Source organism: Eubalaena glacialis, chromosome 1, assembly GCF_028564815.1.
Source record: "Eubalaena glacialis isolate mEubGla1 chromosome 1, mEubGla1.1.hap2.+ XY, whole genome shotgun sequence".
NCBI lineage: Eukaryota > Metazoa > Chordata > Mammalia > Artiodactyla > Balaenidae > Eubalaena > Eubalaena glacialis.
In genome coordinates, this window is record NC_083716.1 from 33,078,933 (window position 1) to 33,097,225 (window position 18,293).

The following is an 18,293-nucleotide window of genomic DNA, read 5'->3' on the forward strand; positions in this document are numbered from 1 at the left end:
TGTGTATGGAAGCTTTAGGGTTTTCCACATATAAGATCATGTCATCTGTGAACAAAGATAATTTTACTTCTTGCTTTCCAATTTGGATGCCTTTTATTTCCTTTTCTTGCCTAGTTGCTCTGGTCAGGACTTCTAGTACTATGTTGAACGGAAGTGGTGAGAGTGAGCATCCTTGTCTTGTTCCTGATCTTAGAGGAAAAACTTACTTTTTCAATATTGAGTATGATGTTAGATGTAAACTTGTCATACATGGCCTTTATTATGCTGAAGTAATTTTCTTCTATTCCTAGTTTTTTTAGTGTTTTTACCATGAAAGTATACTGAATTTTGTCAAATGCTTTTTCTGCATCAATTGAAATGATGATGTGGTTTTTGTCTTCTAATCTGCATTCTGTTAATATAGTGTATTAATTACACTGATTGATTTTTATATGTTGAGCCATCTTTGCATTTCAGAAGCAAATCCCACTTACTCATAGTGTATAATCATTTTAATGTGCTGTTGAATTCAGTTTGCTGAGGATTTTTGCATCAATATTCATCAGGGATATTGGTCTGTAGTTTTCTTTTCCTGTAGTATCTTTGTCTGGTTCTGCTATCAGGGTACTGCTGGCCTCATAGAATGAATTTGTAAGTGTTCCCTCCTCTTCAGTTTTTTTGGGAAGACTTTGAGAAGGATTGGTGTTAATTTTTCTTTGAACAGTTGGTAGAATTCTCCAGTGAAGCCATCTGGTCCTGGGCTTTTTTGTTGTTAGGAGATTTTTTTTTTTTAAAGACTTTTTATCACATTTTTAAAAAAAATTTATTTATTTAACTTATTTATTTTTGGCTGTGTTGGGTCTTCGTTGCTGTGTGCGGGCCTTCTGTAGTTGTGGTGAGTGGGGGCTACTCTTCATTTCAGTGCACGGGCTTCTCATCGTGGTGGCTTCTCTTGTTGCAGAGCACGGGCTCTAGGAGCGGGCTTTAGAGTGCAGGCTCAGTAGTTGTGGTGCATGGGCTTAGTTACTCCGCAGCATGTGGGATCTTCCTGGACCAGGGCTCAAACCCGTGTCCCCTGCATTGGCAGGCAGATTCTTAACCACTGCGCCACCAGGGAAGCCCTGTTAGGAGATTTTTGATTACTGATTCAATCATGTTATTTATTATAGGTCTGTTCAGATTTTTTTTTTCTTTCATGATTCAGTCTTGGTAGGAATTTATCTATTTCTTCTAGGCTATCCAGTTTGTTGATATAATTGTTCATAATAGTCTTTTATGATCTTTTTTATTTGTCATAGGCATGGTAGTGTCTCCTCTTTCATTTCTGATTTTTTGTTATTTCAGTCTTCTCTCCTTTTTTTCTTAGTCTAGCTGAGGGTTTGTCAATTTTGTTGATCTTTTCAAAAAACCAAACTCTTAAGTTTGTTCTATTTTTCCTATTGTTTTTCTCTTTTCTATTTTATGTCTGCTGTAGTCTTTATTATTTTCTTCCTTCTGCTAACGTTATTTATTTATTTATTTAAATTTATTTTATTTTATTTATTTATTTGGCTGTGTTGGGTCTTCATTGCTGTGCGCGGGCTTTCTCTAGTTGTGGCGAGCAGGGGCTACTCTTTGTTGCAGTGCACAGGCTTCTCATTGCGGTGACTTCGCTTGTTGCAGAGCACAGGCTCTAGGCTCACGGGCTTCAGTAGTTGTGGCACGTGGGCTCAGTAGTTGTGGCTCGTGGGCTCTAGAGCGCAGGCTCAGTAGTTGTGACGCATGGACTTAGTTGCTCCGCAGCATGTGGGATCTTCCCACAGCAGGGCTCGAACCCGTGTCCCCTGCACTGGCAGGCAGATTCTTAACCACTGTGCCACCAGGGAAGTCCCCTTCTGCTAACTTTAGTTTGTTCTTCTTTTTCTTGTTCATTGAGGTGTAAAGTTTGCTTGAGATCTTTCTTCTTTTTAAATTAGGCATTACTGCTACTATAATGTTTTTTCTCACCTTTTGCTATGTCCCGTAAGTTTTGATATATTTTTTTCATTTTCGTTTGTCTCAAAATATTTTCTAATTTCTGTTGTGACTTCTTTGTCTCATTGTTCATTAGTGGGTTGTTTAATTTCCGCATGTTTGTGAACTTCCCAGTTTTCCTTTTGCTGATTTCTAGTTTCATTCCACTGTGGTCAGAAAAGATACTTGGTAATTTCAGTCTTCTTAAATTTTTTTATTTTTATTTTTTTAATTTATTTTATTTTTTTATTTATGGCTGTGTTGGGTCTTCGTTTCTGTGTGAGGGCTTTCTCTAGTTGCAGCAAGTGGGGGCCACTCTTCATCGCGGTGCGTGGGCCTCTCACCATCGCAGCCTCTCTTGTTGCGGAGCACAGGCTCCAGACGCGTAGGCTCAGCAATTGTGACTCACGGGCCTAGTTGCTCCGCGGCATGTGGGATCTTCCCAGACCAGGGCTCGAACCCATGTCCCCTGCATTGGCAGGCAGACTCTCAACCACTGCGCCGCCAGGGAAGCCCCCAGTCTTCTTAAATTTGTGAAGACTTTTTTGTGGCCTAACCTGTGATCTATCTTGGAGAATGCTCTGTGTGCACTTGAGAAGAATGTATATTCTGCTGTTGTTGGGTGCAGTGTTCTGTGTTAGGTACAACTGGTCTATAGTGTGGTTCAGGTCCTCAGTTTGCTTATAAATCTTCTGTCTGGTTGTTCTATCCTCTTTTGTTCCTTTTTATTCCATGGTATGGATGTACCACGGTTTGTTTAACCATTCACCCATTGAAGGACATCTGGGTTGTGTCTTATTTTTGGCTATTATGGATAAAGTGGCTCTAAAGATTTGTGAACAGGTTTTTGTGTAACCATAAATTTTCATCTCTGGGATAAATGACCAGGAGTACAATTGCTGGGTCATAAGGTAGTTACATGTTTAATTTTACAGAAACTACCAAACAGTTTTGCAGAATATCTGTACCATTTTACATTCCTACCTACAATGTTTGATCTAGTTTCTCTGTATCCTCTCCAGCATTTGGTGTTGCCACTATTTTTTATTCTAGCCATTCTCATAGGTGTGTAGTAATGTATCACTGTGGTTTTAATTTGCACTTGCCCTGTGGGTAATGATGTTGAACATCTTTTCATGAGCTTATTTGCCATCAGCATATCCTCTAGTCCTTTTCTGGATATCTGGGCTCAGATCACCTCCTGCCTCTCAGCCTCGGCTGTTTTTTCAGAAGCCTCCACCCTCTAGGGAAGAGGGACAGTGTACCCAGTGGAGCCAAAGAACAAATATCAGATGGTGGTGCAATTTATCAATACAGAAGGATAGGTTTGTATGTAAACAAGTTCTAATTTGTGAGAAATAAAGCCATATGCTCTGCAGTCCGCCAGGCTGTCTCCCAGGTTCAAGAATGCAGGCAATGGCTACCAACAGTTTTCTCAGCAAATCTAACCACTTTATCTTTAGGGGTGAAGACACTTTTATAAGTGCAAATGAATTATTCCAATTATGTTTACTCACTCATTTTGCATCCACTCATTGTATAACTAGCTCACATGTCATTTTAAAAAGAAAACTGAGGGACTTCCCTGTCAGTCCAGTGGTTAGGACTCAGCACTTTCACTGCCACGGGCCCAGGTTCAATCCCTGGTAGGGGAACTAAGATCCCGCAAGCCACGCAGCATGGCCAAAATAAAAAATTAAATTAAATTTAAAAAAAAGAAAGAAAACTGAGGTATAGGTTTTCCCTGGGTAATTCTCCCCAAGTTACTTCTTCCTCTCCTCTCTTTTTCTTTTTCCTGTCAGCCTCCTGGGGCACTTGAAGTACTCAGGTTCCCAGCTGGAAGCAGGGTCAATAACAGCAATGAAGCTCACAGAATGAACATGCTCTGCTGGTCTCAGGGAGGGTCAAAATTTAAGTAGAGGAGACTTATCAGCTGGTCACCTGCAACAGGCTGCAGTGGGGGGAAGGGAAGCCACCACCCCTGTATGTCCACAGCTGCTGGTCCCTGCTCTTGTCTCTCTCCCTCCCACCCTCAGGGGACTTTGGGAGCCTCCCATCCCCAGGTCAGGTGATGGGCCACCTTGAGGAGTGGTTTTAACCAAGGTGGGGGTAGAAGGCCAGTTTCCCCACTCTGCTGTGTTGACACTGGAGGTTACTGGAGGCTGCTCACTGTTGCTGGAGTGGGAGTTCTGGCTACCCACATGGCCTCCACAGACTCACTGCAGGTGAGTGGTGGCCTTGTCACTGCTGGGTGGGGGTGGCATATGGGCTCCCTACTGGAGCCTGGAGTGTATGACCACTGTCATTCCTTGGGTCCCAAGGTCTCTGGCTGGTCTGCCTTCTTCTGTCCCCCTTTCAGAGTCTTCTTTTTTTTTTTTTTAATATAAATTTTATTTATTTATTTTTGGCTGCGTTGGGTCTTTTGTTGCTGCGCACGGGCTTTCTCTAGTTGTGGCGAGCAGGGGCCACTCTTCATTGTGGTGCGCAGGCTTCTCATTGCGGTGGCTTCTCTTGTTGTGGAGCACGAGCTCTAGGTGCACGGGCTTCAGTAGTTGTGGCACACGGGCTCAGTAGTTGTGGCTCACGGGCTCTAGAGCGCAGGCTCAGTAGTTGTGGCGCACAGGCTTAAGTTGCTCCACGGCATGTGGGATCTTCCCGGACCAGGGCTCAAACCCGTGTCCCCTGCATTGGCAGGCGGATTCTTAACCACTGCGCCACTAGGGAAGTCCCCCGAGTCTTCTTGTGTTCATCTTATATAGGATGTCTAGGGTTTTTAGTTGTACTTAGTGGGAGGAATAGGGAAACTTATGTCTATTCCATCTTCCCAGATGGGAAAACGATTTTTATGAAGAGAATGTCTTCTCCTGTCTGGATGCATCTTGTAATTCAAGTAATCCCTCTTTGCGTCCCAAACTTTGTCACACACACAGGCAGTTTTAGTGCAGAACCAAAGCTGACTTAGTATGTGAGAAAATGATGCCATTAAGGTTTTATCAGCAGTGGGAATTTTTTTCTTATGGCTTCCTTGTTTTAGTTGAGATTTATATACAGATTATTAAGTTGCTGCCATGGGTGATGGCTCAAGTTTAAAAAAAAAAATATTAAAGAGTCTCTTATGTCCCCACTCTGGTCACTTCACTGTTTTGATGGAGTAGATGCTCATCCCAGGGTTGCTGTTCCAAAACCATGGGTGTGCTTTTCCTCTGTTCTCCTTAACCTTCTGACCTTCACCCCAGCTGCTCTTTTGGCGGGAACAGGCCTTTGTGTCACATAAGGTCTGCAGGCTCAGCCTCTGAAATCCTCCTCTTGGAAACGAGCTCAAGTGGAGTTTTCTTCTGACGTTCTAAAGACCACCAGCCTTAAACACCCAGCTACGTCAGCCACCTCGTCAGGCAGAGCGCCACCTGGCTGTGATATCCCTGGGGAGACAGGCCCTGTGGTCAGGGCCTAAAAGACTGGAAGAAAACAAACATTTAGGGAACTGGCGTACATTCAGCACCAAGTCTGACTCAGGGAGAAACAAGAAGCAGGAAACATGAAGAGTGTAATGGATAGTTACTCCAAAGGAGTTAAATTTGATTAAAATCTTGTATTTTGTTATTAAAATTGTAAAGACTGGGTTTAGAAGACTGTGCTTACTTTTAGTGACCCACTCTCAGAAGTTTTTCTCCTGGTGACTCAGTCATGTAGCTCATATTTTTGAGAGCTTATCACTATAGAATTCTTCCTTTCAATGTTGTTACTATATATAAAAAGTGAGAATGCTTTTTTTGGGGGCTCCATTTCTCATGCATGTTTTTGTCCTAGAATTTTTTTTTTAATATATTGTGATGTCATTTGTCTATATCTGATAGTCTAACATCTAAGACGTGGGTCTTAGGATATTATCTTTGAATTAAGCAGATCAATGCTTCAAATAAGGCGATGGGTATTGAAAGTGCTTTATAAATTGTCAAGTGGTAGAAAGATATTATCATTATTTGAGAATAAACAGTAAGCTGTTTTCTTTTCACTAATCATGGAAATACTTTCCAAGACCATTTGCTGGAAGAATATGTGATGACCTTGTAGTTTGGCTTCTGTCATTTTTAGCAGTCCCTTGGTGGCTTCCAGACATAACAACATACACCAAAGAAGGGGAAAAATTCTCCCCAAGAACATTCCACGGTCTGATCTTGATTTTAAAATAGTTCTAAGTGTAATAGAAAAAAATATTTGTCAAAATAACATAATACATTTATTATAGGGCAAGCTCAGAACTCAAGACCCAAAGAAAGAGTCCAGCATGTATCTCAGACAACAGGGCTAAAAAGGTGGGCCACAGGAAGACTGCGGCCCCTGGTTACAACCACTCCTCAGCGTGGCCCATCACCTGCCTGGGGGACGGAGGGAAAGAGACACGGACAGAGACCAGCGGCTGTGGACGGGCAGGGGTGGTGGCTTCCCTTCCCTTCCCCCCCACCGTGGCCTGCACAAGTGACCAGCTGATGAATCTCTCTACTTACATTTTGACCTTCCCTGAGAGCAGCAGAAAAGATGTCACTCTTTGAGGGCTTTGTCCTCTATTGTGAGAACCTGGTTGTAGTCAAAGGGAAAACCTAGAGCTTCACTGATGCGAGTGACCCTGCTTCCAGCCGGGGCCTTGAGTCACATTTAAAATGGAATGTGAACTGATTATGCAATGGGTGGGTGATAAACTGCACCACCATCTGGTATTTCCTCTCTGGCTCTACTGGGCACACTGCCCCTCTTCCCTAGTGGGTGGAGGCTTCTGAAAAAGCAGCCGAGGCTGAGAGGCAGGAGGTGATCTGGGCCCAGGAGGCTGGACTGCCCATGTCCCTGGCACAGCCCTGGGGGATTCCCTGCGACCCCACAGGAGCAGGGAGAGGGTGCAGTGAGGAGGAGAGAGGCACTTAATCCACTTCTCTAACACCTACCGTGCCCCATCCCTGTGCCGGGCACTGATACAGGGCAGGAACACAGTGGTGAACAAGGCAGGCCATGGCCCTGCCCTCAAGGGGCTTACTTTCCAGGGGAAGACAGACCATAAAGAAACACGTATAATTGATGGTGAGTGAGAAACAACATGGAGAAAGATGCAGCAGAGCAAAGGGAAGAGTGACAGGGATGGAGTGGACTGTTTTAAGTTGAGGGTCGGGGACCCTCTCTGAGGAGGGACATCTGAGCAGAGACCCGAGTGAAGTGGCGTGGGAGCCACGGGGCTCTCTGGGGAGGGAGCGTTCCAGGGGGAGGGAGCGTTCCAGGCAGAGGGAGCAGGATATGCAAAGGCCCTGAGGCTGGTGTGTCCTAGAAACCCCATGAAGGCTGGTCTCACTGGAGCGAGCAAGGGGTGCCAGGCGATGTGTTTGGAGAGGGGAGCAGAGCCACATCTTGTAGGGCCTTTCTGCTTTTTGTAATGAATATTTACTCCAAAGGAGGTGAATTTGGTTAAGCTTGTGTCTTGTTACTAAAACTGTGAATATTTGGTTCTGAGTCAGATGGGAACACTTGGAGCCACATCCCCACACAGTCTGATTCTCGTGTTTAAAATACCACTCTGGCCTCTGGTCAAAAAAGTAAGGTGGTCCTGGGGGCTGAGAGTGGCGGCAGAGGGACAAGTTGCGAAGCTGGTCAGCCGTGCTGTTAACAGATGGCGTGGCTGGGACAGGGGAGGAGGGGGTGGTGCAAAGGGGTGGGACTCAGGACAGACTTCACAGGTAAAGCGGACTGGAGTTTACCTCCTTTCACTCTCCTCCTTCCCCGAAACCAGGCAGCAGAGGTGTCTCCCCTGGAAAATGGGCCCTGGGGGAAAGAGGCCGCCAGCTCTGCCTGTCTCACCCTGTCGTGGGGAGCCCAGAAGGACAGGGGGAGGTGTGGGCGGCAAGGCCTGGCTTGCCCCGTCCCTGAGCCCGAGCTGAGGCCTCTGCCCCCCGCTCAACCTCAACGGAACAGCACTTCACTGTTTACAAAGTACTTACTTCGAGAGTGTCATACTGAGTGAAGTAAGTCAGATAAGGACAAATATCATGTGATATCGCACATGTGTGGAATCTAAAGAATGGTACAAAGGAACTTATTTACAAAACAGAAAGAGAGTCGCAGATGTAGAAAACAGACTTATGGTTACCAGGGTTAAGGGGGGGGGCGGAGGTAGAGGGATAAATTGGGAGATTGGGATTGACATATACACACTACTATATATAAATAGATAACTAATAAGGACCTGTGTATAGCACAGGCAACTCTCCTCAACACTCTGTAATGGCTTATTTGGGAAAAGAATCTAAAAAAGAATGGATATAGGCATATGTATAACTGATTCACTTTGCTGTACACCTGAAACTAACACAACATTGTAAATCAACTATACTCCAATTAAAAAAACAAGAAAACAGAAAACAAAGTTCTTGCCTTTCTCATCCTTGCCAACAACGGTGTGAACTGAGCAGGGCAGACACTATTACTTCTGTGTGGTAGGTGAAGAGACCAGAGCTCCTTGCCGTGAGAATTAGGAGAGATTATGGAGACAGAGAGAGCCCTTTGATGTCATTAGCAATAAAGAACACTGATTTCTGCTCTGGGGAAAGAATGTGGCCCGTACTAAGGGGACCCAGCTGAGTTTTTAGTGCTCGGATTGTGGTTGACATTTTCCCTCTTCTAAATTTTCTTTCGACATCATGTTGTTTATGTAATTTTGAAAGAAGCACAGCATTCCCATTCCATGGGATTAGGCTAAAAAGTAATTGAATCACTGAAACTATCTGGAAAACTAGCCTCTTATTGTCTGGAAGCAGCAGCCAGCTCTGCCTACAGACACCTCACAGAATCAGCAGGAGGTCTATGGCTGCATTAAGAGAAGGCTTCGTCCATTGGGATCATTTCTCTCCACCCTTTGATTCATGGGTGCCTTCTCTTGGAAGGAGGTGCCTGGTGAATTTTTTTCCCCTAACTTCTGACATGTCCTAATGAACTTGCAAACATTCTTCACAGCTTAGACCATTCTCAGCTTCCAAGCGGACTCGTCATTGACAAAGAATCTGAAGTTTACAAGATGCTTCAGGAGAAACAAGAGTTAAATGAGCCTCCGAAACAGTCTACTTCATTCCTGGTTTTGCAGGAAATCCTGGAGTCTGAGGAGAAAGGTAATCAGTCGTGTGTGTGTGCGTGTGTGTGCGTGTGTGCGTGTGTGGGGGGGTGTCAGAGGCTCTTGTTCAAGGCCTGGGCTGAGGAGCAGTCATTGCTGAAACACAGAAGAACACAGCCCTGAAGAGGTGGAAAGAACACGGTGTGCTTTGCAAGGCATGGCTCTTAAAAGGCTAAAAGCTCTTTTAAAAAAAGAAAGAGGGAACTCCGTGGCGGTCCAGTGGTTAGGACTCTGTGCTTTCACTGCTGAGGGCGCAGGTTCAATCCCTGGTCAGGGAACTAAGATTCTGCAAGCTGCGAGGCACAGCCAAAGAAAAAAGAAAAAGGGGGGTGGAGTGGGGGGAGGAATGAATGAGCTCCCAGCCACACCTGCCTAGCTGTTTCCTGTCACAGGCGCATGGGGAGGCTGAGGACGTGGGGAGCTTGACTGTTGTGGGATTCTGTCGTCTGTCCTTTGGCCACTGGTTTGGTTTGAGCCCACACACGATGTTTCTGTGGTGGCTGGCACCTGTGAGTGGGTGAAGGCCATGGGATATGAATGACAAGCAGAATGAAATGAATCAGCAGCAGTGAAGCCAGGCTCTGAGCTTCACTTTGGGGCCATGTGCTTGTTCTTGCTCTAGGGAGGACGGCTTCCTGAGAACCTGAGGGCCCCCCAGTTTGGCCACATCCCCCCACCGAGTGACCTTAGGCAAGTCCCTGAACCTTTCCAGGCTTGTTTGCTCATATGTCAATCAGGGATGAAAATCCTTTCCTCTAAGACTGGTGTGTGGATCAAATGTTATAAATTACACAAAACACCCGTCACTGTGACCGGCACACAGTAGGTGCTTCGTAACTGTTATGATGTTTGAGACCTCATCAAGAGGCTCCAGGCCAGCCTTAGCTTGTCCACACGTGAGCTCCAATGCCCGAGGCACCCAGGGCCACACATGTGGCTCTGCAGGTCTCAGGAGATAGTCTTTGCCCTCTACACATCATACACTCTGTGTTTCTTACGATAATTTTCAAGTGGGTGGCAGCAAAGCTGTCTCAATAGCTTTGTAACAACAACAAGGAGAAATTTCTGGCAGATGGGTGTGTTGCAGAAGAGATTTTTTTTTTTAATTATTATTTATTTATTATTTATTTTTGGCTGCGTTGGGTCTTCGTTTCTGTGCGAGGGCTTTCTCCAGTTGCGGCAAGCGGGGGCCACTCTTCATTGCTGTGCGTGGGCCTCTCACTATCGCGGCCTCTCTTGTTGCGGAGCACAGGCTCCAGACACGCAGGCTCAGTAGTTGTGGCTCACGGGCCTAGTTGCTTCGTGGCACGTGGGATCTTCCCAGACCAGGGCTCGAACCCGTGTCCCCTGCATTGGCAGGCAGATTCTCAACCACTGCGCCACCAGGGAAGCCCAGAAGAGATGTTTTTTTCCCCTTCTCACAAAGGTGACCTGTGAGCGACAGCTCTCGGGCTTGCCCACCTCCCAGGCGGTCATTCACAAGTGCCTCTGATTCTCACCATCAGCCTAACTACCAGTGAGTTCTGGGGAGTTGGGTTTTGCAGCCCTTCCTGGTCTCAACGAGGCCCAACCCTCCACACTCTGCACTGTCCCTTTCCACGAGGCTCACCGGAGCCCTGCCTTCTCCTGCTCTCTTCTTCTTCCCAGTGTGCCTGCCTGTGAAGAGAGAGTTGGTACTTCTGGGAGGGACACTTGGTTGTTCTGTTTCTGAGACCCGCTTCAGCCAGGCTCCTGAGGGGTTGGTTCTTTGCCCAGGGTGGCCAGTGAGGGTCAGAGCTGAGTGCCCTCTGGAAGAGTCACCTTCCTCCTGGAAGCCCCCAGCTGCAGAGTTGGCATCCCAGGAGTTCTTCCTGAGCTGAAAGTTCCCTCCTGAACACACTCAGCACCCAAGCTTCCTCCCCATTTGGGTGGTTCTTTAGAGAAATTGGCAATTTACAAGCACAGGCTATTAGGAAAATTCTTCTTTTATGCTAGAAGGATATTGTCCCTACCAGCAATTTCCCCCTTTGCTTGGAGTACCTGTGCAGTTTGGAAGGAATGAGTCATATACTCTGTATTAAGTTCCAGTCTTAGCCCAACTGACAGATGACTTGGGGGCCAACCCTAGAGGATGATGGTTTTTCAAAACGTGAGAAACCACAACTATACTGAGTAAGTGGGTGCAAAACCCTTCAGTTAAGAGAGGAAAAGTCAGTCCATTCCAACCCAAAGTAGAACATAGACAGACATTGCAGGGCTCACCTCACTGCATGCCCTCAGGTCACAGAGGTCACAGAGAAGGACTTGAAGCCCAGGATCACTGAGCTGCCCTGAGGTGGCAACTCCCTGCTCTTCATGCTTCATCCCTTCCATCCGGTATTCTTACCTGCCAAGCCAGTGGCTTCCATTCTCAAGGCTACCTCATGGTTCTAGTTGGCAGCTGGTGCTCCAGCCATCATGCCTACTTCCAGGGACCAGGAAGGAAGAAGAGGGGAAGGGCTAATTGGGGAATCCCCCTTTCAGATGAACCAGCTTTCTTTTTCCCAGAAGTCCCATATGACTATTCCACTTATATTTTGTCCAGAATTTAGTCACACGGCCCCATCTAGTTGCAAGAGAGTCTGAGAATTATAGTTTTTCTTGCCTGGGCTGGATGGCTGGATATCTTCTTGCTCCAAAGAAAATAAAAATTTTGCTAAAAAGGAAAAGGGAGATAATAGATCTTGTGGTCTCTCCCTTATCTCTTAATATGCACTTGCATTAAATTTTCACTGAATGGAACAGCATAAGTTCCAATCCAGACATCTACCACATGCAGAAGGCTCTCAAGTGAGGGAGCTCAAATACCTGTTTTCATTTGAGATGAAATGGTCAAAGCTCAGGGCAGTGGCTGGTGCATGGTAAAGGCACTCCGTGAGGGTTACTGTCATTCGAGAAGGCCTGTGGTTCATGAAGCAGCGCTGCACCACCAGCACTGGTGTCCAGGATCTGCCCGAGACCCACCACGAGACCTCCAGCAAGTGGCTCGTCTCTCTAAGCCCTACTCTCTCTGCACACATCCGGTGAGGCTAATAATGGCTACTTCACGGGTAGTTTAAAGCCTTAAGGGAAACGGTGCGTGTAATGTGCCAGGCACACAGTCAGTGAGGCCCCCGAGGGAGGTTTGGCTGCAGCAGGGCTTGGTGATAAATCTCCAGACTCAATGTGGGTCTTCTCATTTGGGGTGAAATTCAGCCTCTGGACTAGGAGAAAGGGTCCTGGGTTCCTCACACTTTCTCTTGCTCTGGATCAAATTCTAAAAATTGCAGGGAGAAGGAGGCTGTATTTTTTTTTCACTGTGGGGACATACACCTAACACAAAATTTACCGTCTTAACCATTTTTAAGCATATGATTCTATGGCACCGAGGACATTCATACTGTTGTGCTGCCATCTTCACCGTCCATCCACAGAACTCTTCATCTTGCAAAACCGAAACTCTGCACCCACTCCTCATGGCTCCCTCCTCCCCAGCCCATGGAAACCACCATTCTACTTTCTGTTTCCATGAATTTGACTATTCCGTGTATTTCATATGAGTGGAATCATGCAGTATTTGTCCTTTTGTATGTGGCTTATTTCACTTAGCATAATGTCCTCAAGGTTCACCCATGTTGTAGCATGTGTCAGTATTTCCCTCCTTTTTAAGGCAGAAAAATATTCTGTGGTATGTATACACCGCATCTTGTTTATTCATTCATCTGTCCCCAGCCATCATGGACTGAGAAACACATTGGGGACCCCAGGCTCTGAGATAAGAAAGCTGGAGACTTGCTCAGGAAGCATCTAGGCTCATTTTGGCTGGTTCCCAGGCTTCCAGGAAAATCCTCAGATGGTCTGCAGTCAGATCTGGGAGGACCACCAGGTGCAAGGTTAAGGACCATGAATTTGATTCTATAGGTAATGTAGTCACAGAGGGTTGTTGAGCATTGAAGTGGATAGTAAAAAGGCTGTGCTTTACTCCATTCATTTTCACATTTTTCCCAAAAGCTTTGAGATGCAAGCTTCATTGGAAGGAGAGATATTTGAAAATTTTTGTAGTAGCCCACAGTCTGAAGGGAGCTATTTTTACTGTAAGCTAGTGGAGAGGGAAGGAAGAAGGGAAATTTCGCATTTGCAGTGTTGGCTGAATAGGTGAGAGAAGAAAATGGAGCCAGCAGGTGGCGCTGCAGAGCTGAACAAAATGCAGCGAGGCGGGCTTTATCTGGGAGCCCAGCAGAGAGTGGTGTCACTCTCCAGGGCTTGCTGTTCTTTTTTTTTTTTTTAATTGTAGTATAGTTGATGTACAGTATTACTAAGTTTCAGGTGTACCACATAGTGATTTAATAGATTAGACTCTGTTTCAAGTTATTGTAAAATATGGGCTATATTTGCTGTGCTTTACAGTATATCCTTGTAGCTTATTATTTTGTACACGGTAGTTTGTACCTCTTAATCCCCTACCCTTATCTTGCCCACCACCTTCTCTCTCCCCACTGGTAACCACTGGTTTGTTCTCCATATCTGTGAGTCCCTTTCTGTTTTGTTCTATTCATTTGTTTGTTTTATTGTTTAGATTCCACATATAAGTGATAACATAGAGCATTTGTCTTTCTCTGCCTGACTTATTTCACTAAGCGTCATCCCCTCCAGGTCCATCCGTGTTGTTGCACATGGCAAGATTTCCTATGGCAGAGGGCAGCAGCTCAGTGGGGTTAGGGCCAAGCCACACAAGTGCACTTCGTGCTTCTGCCCAAACAGGGCTCACATCTGCTCACACTCCAATGGCCAAAGCAAGTCTTGTGGCCAAACCCAAGGTCGATGGGATGGGGGAGTATACTCCACAAAGAGCAAGTTTTCCTCAGCCTTAGTGCTGTTGACACTTTGGGCCAGGTAAGTCCTTGTGGTGGGCTGTCCTGTGCGTTTCAGGACACTCAGCAGCATCCCTGGCCTCTACCCACTAGATGCCAATAGCACTCCCTTGCAATTGAGACAACCAAAACTGTTGCTAGGAACAAGATCACCACCAGTAGAGACTCACTGACCTACTGGGAAGCATGGGAGGGTACGGATAACTGCAGATAAAATATACAGTCTACCACGCCTAGCCAACTCTAAATGCCCCTTATGATGTCACACACAATCTCAATTTTTGGTTCAGAAGCACCAGCCAACATATGGGGACTCGTTTTTGAAAAGGACGAGCGAGCTAGGGCCCTCATCTGTCGGCCCGAGGATTGCCCAGCATGGCTGCAGATACAGGATGACCCTCTCCTCGCCCCCTCACCTGACACAGAAAGCCATTTTTCGCTCTTATTCAGTGGTTCTCAAAGTGTGGTTCCTGCACCAGCAGCAGCAGCACCTGAGAACTTGTTAAAAATGCAAATTCTTGGGCCCCACCTCAGGCCTGCTTGATCAGAAACTCTACGAGTGGGCCCAGCAATCCGGGTTTTAATGAGCCTGCCTGGTGATTCTGATGCACAACAGCATTTGAGAACAGCTGTTTTAGTCTAAAGAAGTGGATTTTAACCTGGAGTATAGAACAGGATCCTGGGGCCCCTGCACCGGGAGACGCTCCTTCAGCAGGTCTGGGGTAGAGCCTGGTCTGTGAATTTTATGAAATCTCTCCTGGTGCCCAGGATGCTCACAGATGCCCATTCAGAACCATCAGTGTAGAGACTTCTCCAGCTTCCTGAGCCAAAGCATGTTGGACTAAGAGAGGGACCATGATGCATTTGTCATGGCATTTCATCATCTATTTCTTGTGTATTTATTGAGCCTCTATTATTTGTTAAGCCCGTGGTAGGCTCTGTGGAGTATTGAAAAATATACGAAATAGGGTTCTGGTGCTCCAGTAATTTGCAGTCCAGACGGAGAGACATGTGTAAATAGCTGACAAACCTAACAATGCTTGCTAGGCCACATCACAATAAAAGAAAATGTGATGTGGAAACACAGCCAGCCAAATATATAGCAATAACAGTAATTTTAGTAGCTTACCATTATTAATAGCTACCATAACACAGGGCTGTACACAGGTGATGAACTGGGCTGTAGGCAGTTCAGCACCTAGCAACTTAGGAGCTTTGTTTTGTACACAGAAAGCTGACTGCAGGAAGGCTGCTGCTGACTCTGCCCTGTAGCAGGTGGTTTTTATCTGGCTGCTTGTAGCACACTCTACTATAATGATTTTGTTCTCTTTGTAATGTGGGTTTCTTTTGGGCTCTGACTACATTGCCTTTCGATTATCAGACATTTTTATTTATTTTTTTCTATCTATATAAAGCATTTTTTTTTTATATAAAGCATTTTTAAGTCCCATATCAGTGTTTGCATGTATTTAATCAGCATGTAATGTAATTTGTGTTTTGAGGGCTGACCATGTGCCAGGGAGAGCTTTATGTGTCTTTTTTAATCTTTTTGTCCCACTGTGAAGGGGAAATGATCTCCTGTTTTATAGAAAAGGAAACTGCAGACCAGAGAAGTAACTTGCCCAGGATCACACAGCAGAGTCAAGTCTGTTTGACTCCAGTGCCCATGACCTTGCTGGAACATACATATAAGTGAATCTGAAAGAGCTAAATGATACTTATGCAATCCTACACTTCCGGCCAACCCAAGTGTTCTCCTCCTTTTAGGGGATCCCAACAAGCCCTCAGGATTCAGAAGTGTTAAGGCTCCAGTCACCAAAGTGGCTGCATCGATTGGAAATGCCCAGAAGCTGCCCATGTGTGACAAGTGTGGCACCGGCATTGTGTGAGTATCTGCCTTCCAGGGCATCAGAGGCCCTGCAGGTTGGGTAAACCATGAAAATGTGGAAAGTGCTGGATGTTGCACATTTCGGGTGTGATGGAGAAAAAAATCCTGCCTGGAAAATGGAGCAGAGAGGCCAGGTAGGTCCTGTGTCTCAGAGCCAGGTGGTGAAGGCTTTCCTTGGCTGTAGAACCCTTAGGGTATGAACATGTAAAACCAGAAAAAGCAGGGCTGCTCTGTTGAAGTGGGAAGGACTTCCTGAAGGCTTCAAGGGTAATGTCTTTGGACCCCAGGCATGAGAAAGCCCCTTTATGACTGGAGGCCAGTTAGGAGGCTCTGATCTGCCAGCTGGGCCCCTTGGGAGGAGGCCCTGATCTGCCACATGGGCCCCTTGGGAGGAGCCCCCAGGCCTGGTGCCCCCTTCAGGTGCTTGTCACTAAAGGAGCCCCTCTCCTCCCTCCCTCCTGCAGCGGCGTGTTTGTGAAGCTGCGGGACCGTCACCGCCACCCTGAGTGTTACGTGTGCACCGACTGTGGCACCAACCTGAAACAGAAGGGCCATTTCTTTGTGGAGGATCAGATCTACTGTGAAAAGCACGCCCGGGAGCGGGTCACTCCACCTGAGGGCTACGATGTGATCACTGTGTTCCCCAAGTGAGCCGGCAGCTCAGCACCGAACGCTGGTCTCCCAACGAGCCCCTGCTGCATCTTGTCCTCTGAAAGCTCTGGCTTCTCTTATCTAGAAAGTTCTCGCTTTGGTTTTATCCCTGCTCGTCAGCTAACTGACTCACGCTGGCTGTGTGATGCCCGCTTTTATAATTAACAGACGATGGTTTTGTTCAGTGTCCCCTTACCAGCATCACTGTGTCTTCTCTTCTCCTCCATTCATCTCTGCTGCAAATGGACATCAGCCAAACTTGAACCAAACCAAATTTAATATGTCTGACAATGATTTCGTTTCACCCAATAAATTAATAGACTTCAAGGCAGTGTGGTGTCTCTTTTTCATGTGACCATGTATCCTATTTCCTGTCTCAAGCCAGACGAGATTTCTGAGGCCTCTCCTCTTGTTTGGGGGTTCCCATACCTCTGAGATTTGCAGGCCTTCTCCTCCAGGTGTGAGAAAACTGGCATCTGAAAACAGCCTTTTTTTTTTTTTTCTGGCCCCACCATGTGGCAAATGGGACCTTAGTTCCCCGAGCAGGGATTGAACCCGGGCCCTTGGCAGTGAGAGCTCGCAGTCCTAACCACTGGACCACCAGGCACTTCCCAACAGCCATGTTCTTTTATTTCTTTGAAGACTGCTCCAAATTCTCTTTCTCTGATGCTAATATAAGATAGTTATGTTGTGATGAAATGTTTTCTTTACATCTGGATGTTTGGGGACTTAGAGGAAATGAATGCTTTCCAAATAACAGATGGTGAGCTTTACCAGGCTGGTTTGCTGCCATCACAACCCCTCTCCTTTGTGAAGGGAAGCAAACTCAGGACCGTGGCCAGCAGCCCTAAACCTGCAGGTTGCTCAGGGAAGTGGCAAATGCATTCTCCTCCAGGAAGAGACCCGGAACCCTGGCCGTTAAGGGGCCTTGAGTCAGAGATCTTAGGTTACCGTAGGTCATCTCTTGGTGACCAACCACTAAAGGAGTCATTTGCTCAAACAGTAGCACCCCCGTTGCTCTAGAGACTGATTTGTTAAGAGAGATGGACAGGTCACTCCACCAACCCTTCTTCCTCTGAAATAGCAAATCATCTACCCTTAAGTAGTATTCATCACCCCGGGCAATAGCTGATGTCCTTTACTGATGAAGGGACTAGCTTTCTAATAGTAAGGATTCTAGTTAGATGGTGGTGCTGGGATTTCACTCTGCAGATCTCTGAAACTTGGACACACTGCAGACAGTTTAGACACAAGCAGTTCTAATCTATAAGACTGAAGAAAAACTTTCAGGCAGAAAATTACTTCATGTTAAAGCTCTTGATTTTTCTTTCTATCTTTTCCTTCCTTCCTTCCTTTCTATTAATCCTTACTTTAAACTCTTTCTGTTTCTAAGTTTGTAAAAGGCAAGGTGGCTGAAACTTCTTAATTTGGGCAAATCAACATAAAATGAAAGCTCTGAACCACAGCAAGTTTGATGCATTTACAAATACAGTAACAACTGTGACTTGGGTTTATTGACTGGAGGGGGATGAATGGGTAATATACATTCTTAGAACTTTCTCCAGTCCTTTTCCTCAGATAATGTGCCAAATGTCTGATGCTTTTCTTGTTCAACGACAGTATTACTTCTTAGGAGTGGATCTTACATACAGGGTGCCTCCCTTCCGGTGGAGGCCAGATACCGGGAGTGTCAAGTGACCACTATGGCTGTTATCCATGGCCTCCAAGGCTAATTTGTTTCCCAACAAAATGAAACAGGATGTCAGCATTA

At 46.1% G+C, this 18,293-nt stretch overlaps 1 protein-coding gene across 1 annotated transcript in view; it reads left to right on the forward strand.

Annotated features, from left to right (window-relative positions):
• PDLIM1 (PDZ and LIM domain 1) overlaps window positions 1–16,849 on the forward strand; it is a 45,624-nt gene extending 28,775 nt beyond the window's left edge. Inside the window, exons 5-7 of the mRNA XM_061194934.1 lie at window positions 8,962–9,113; window positions 15,751–15,868; window positions 16,336–16,849. Of these exons, the coding sequence (XP_061050917.1) occupies window positions 8,962–9,113; window positions 15,751–15,868; window positions 16,336–16,522 (457 nt within the window). The 3' untranslated portion in view covers window positions 16,523–16,849. The remainder of the gene's footprint in view (window positions 1–8,961; window positions 9,114–15,750; window positions 15,869–16,335) is intronic.
• Window positions 16,850–18,293: the final 1,444 nt, after the last annotated feature.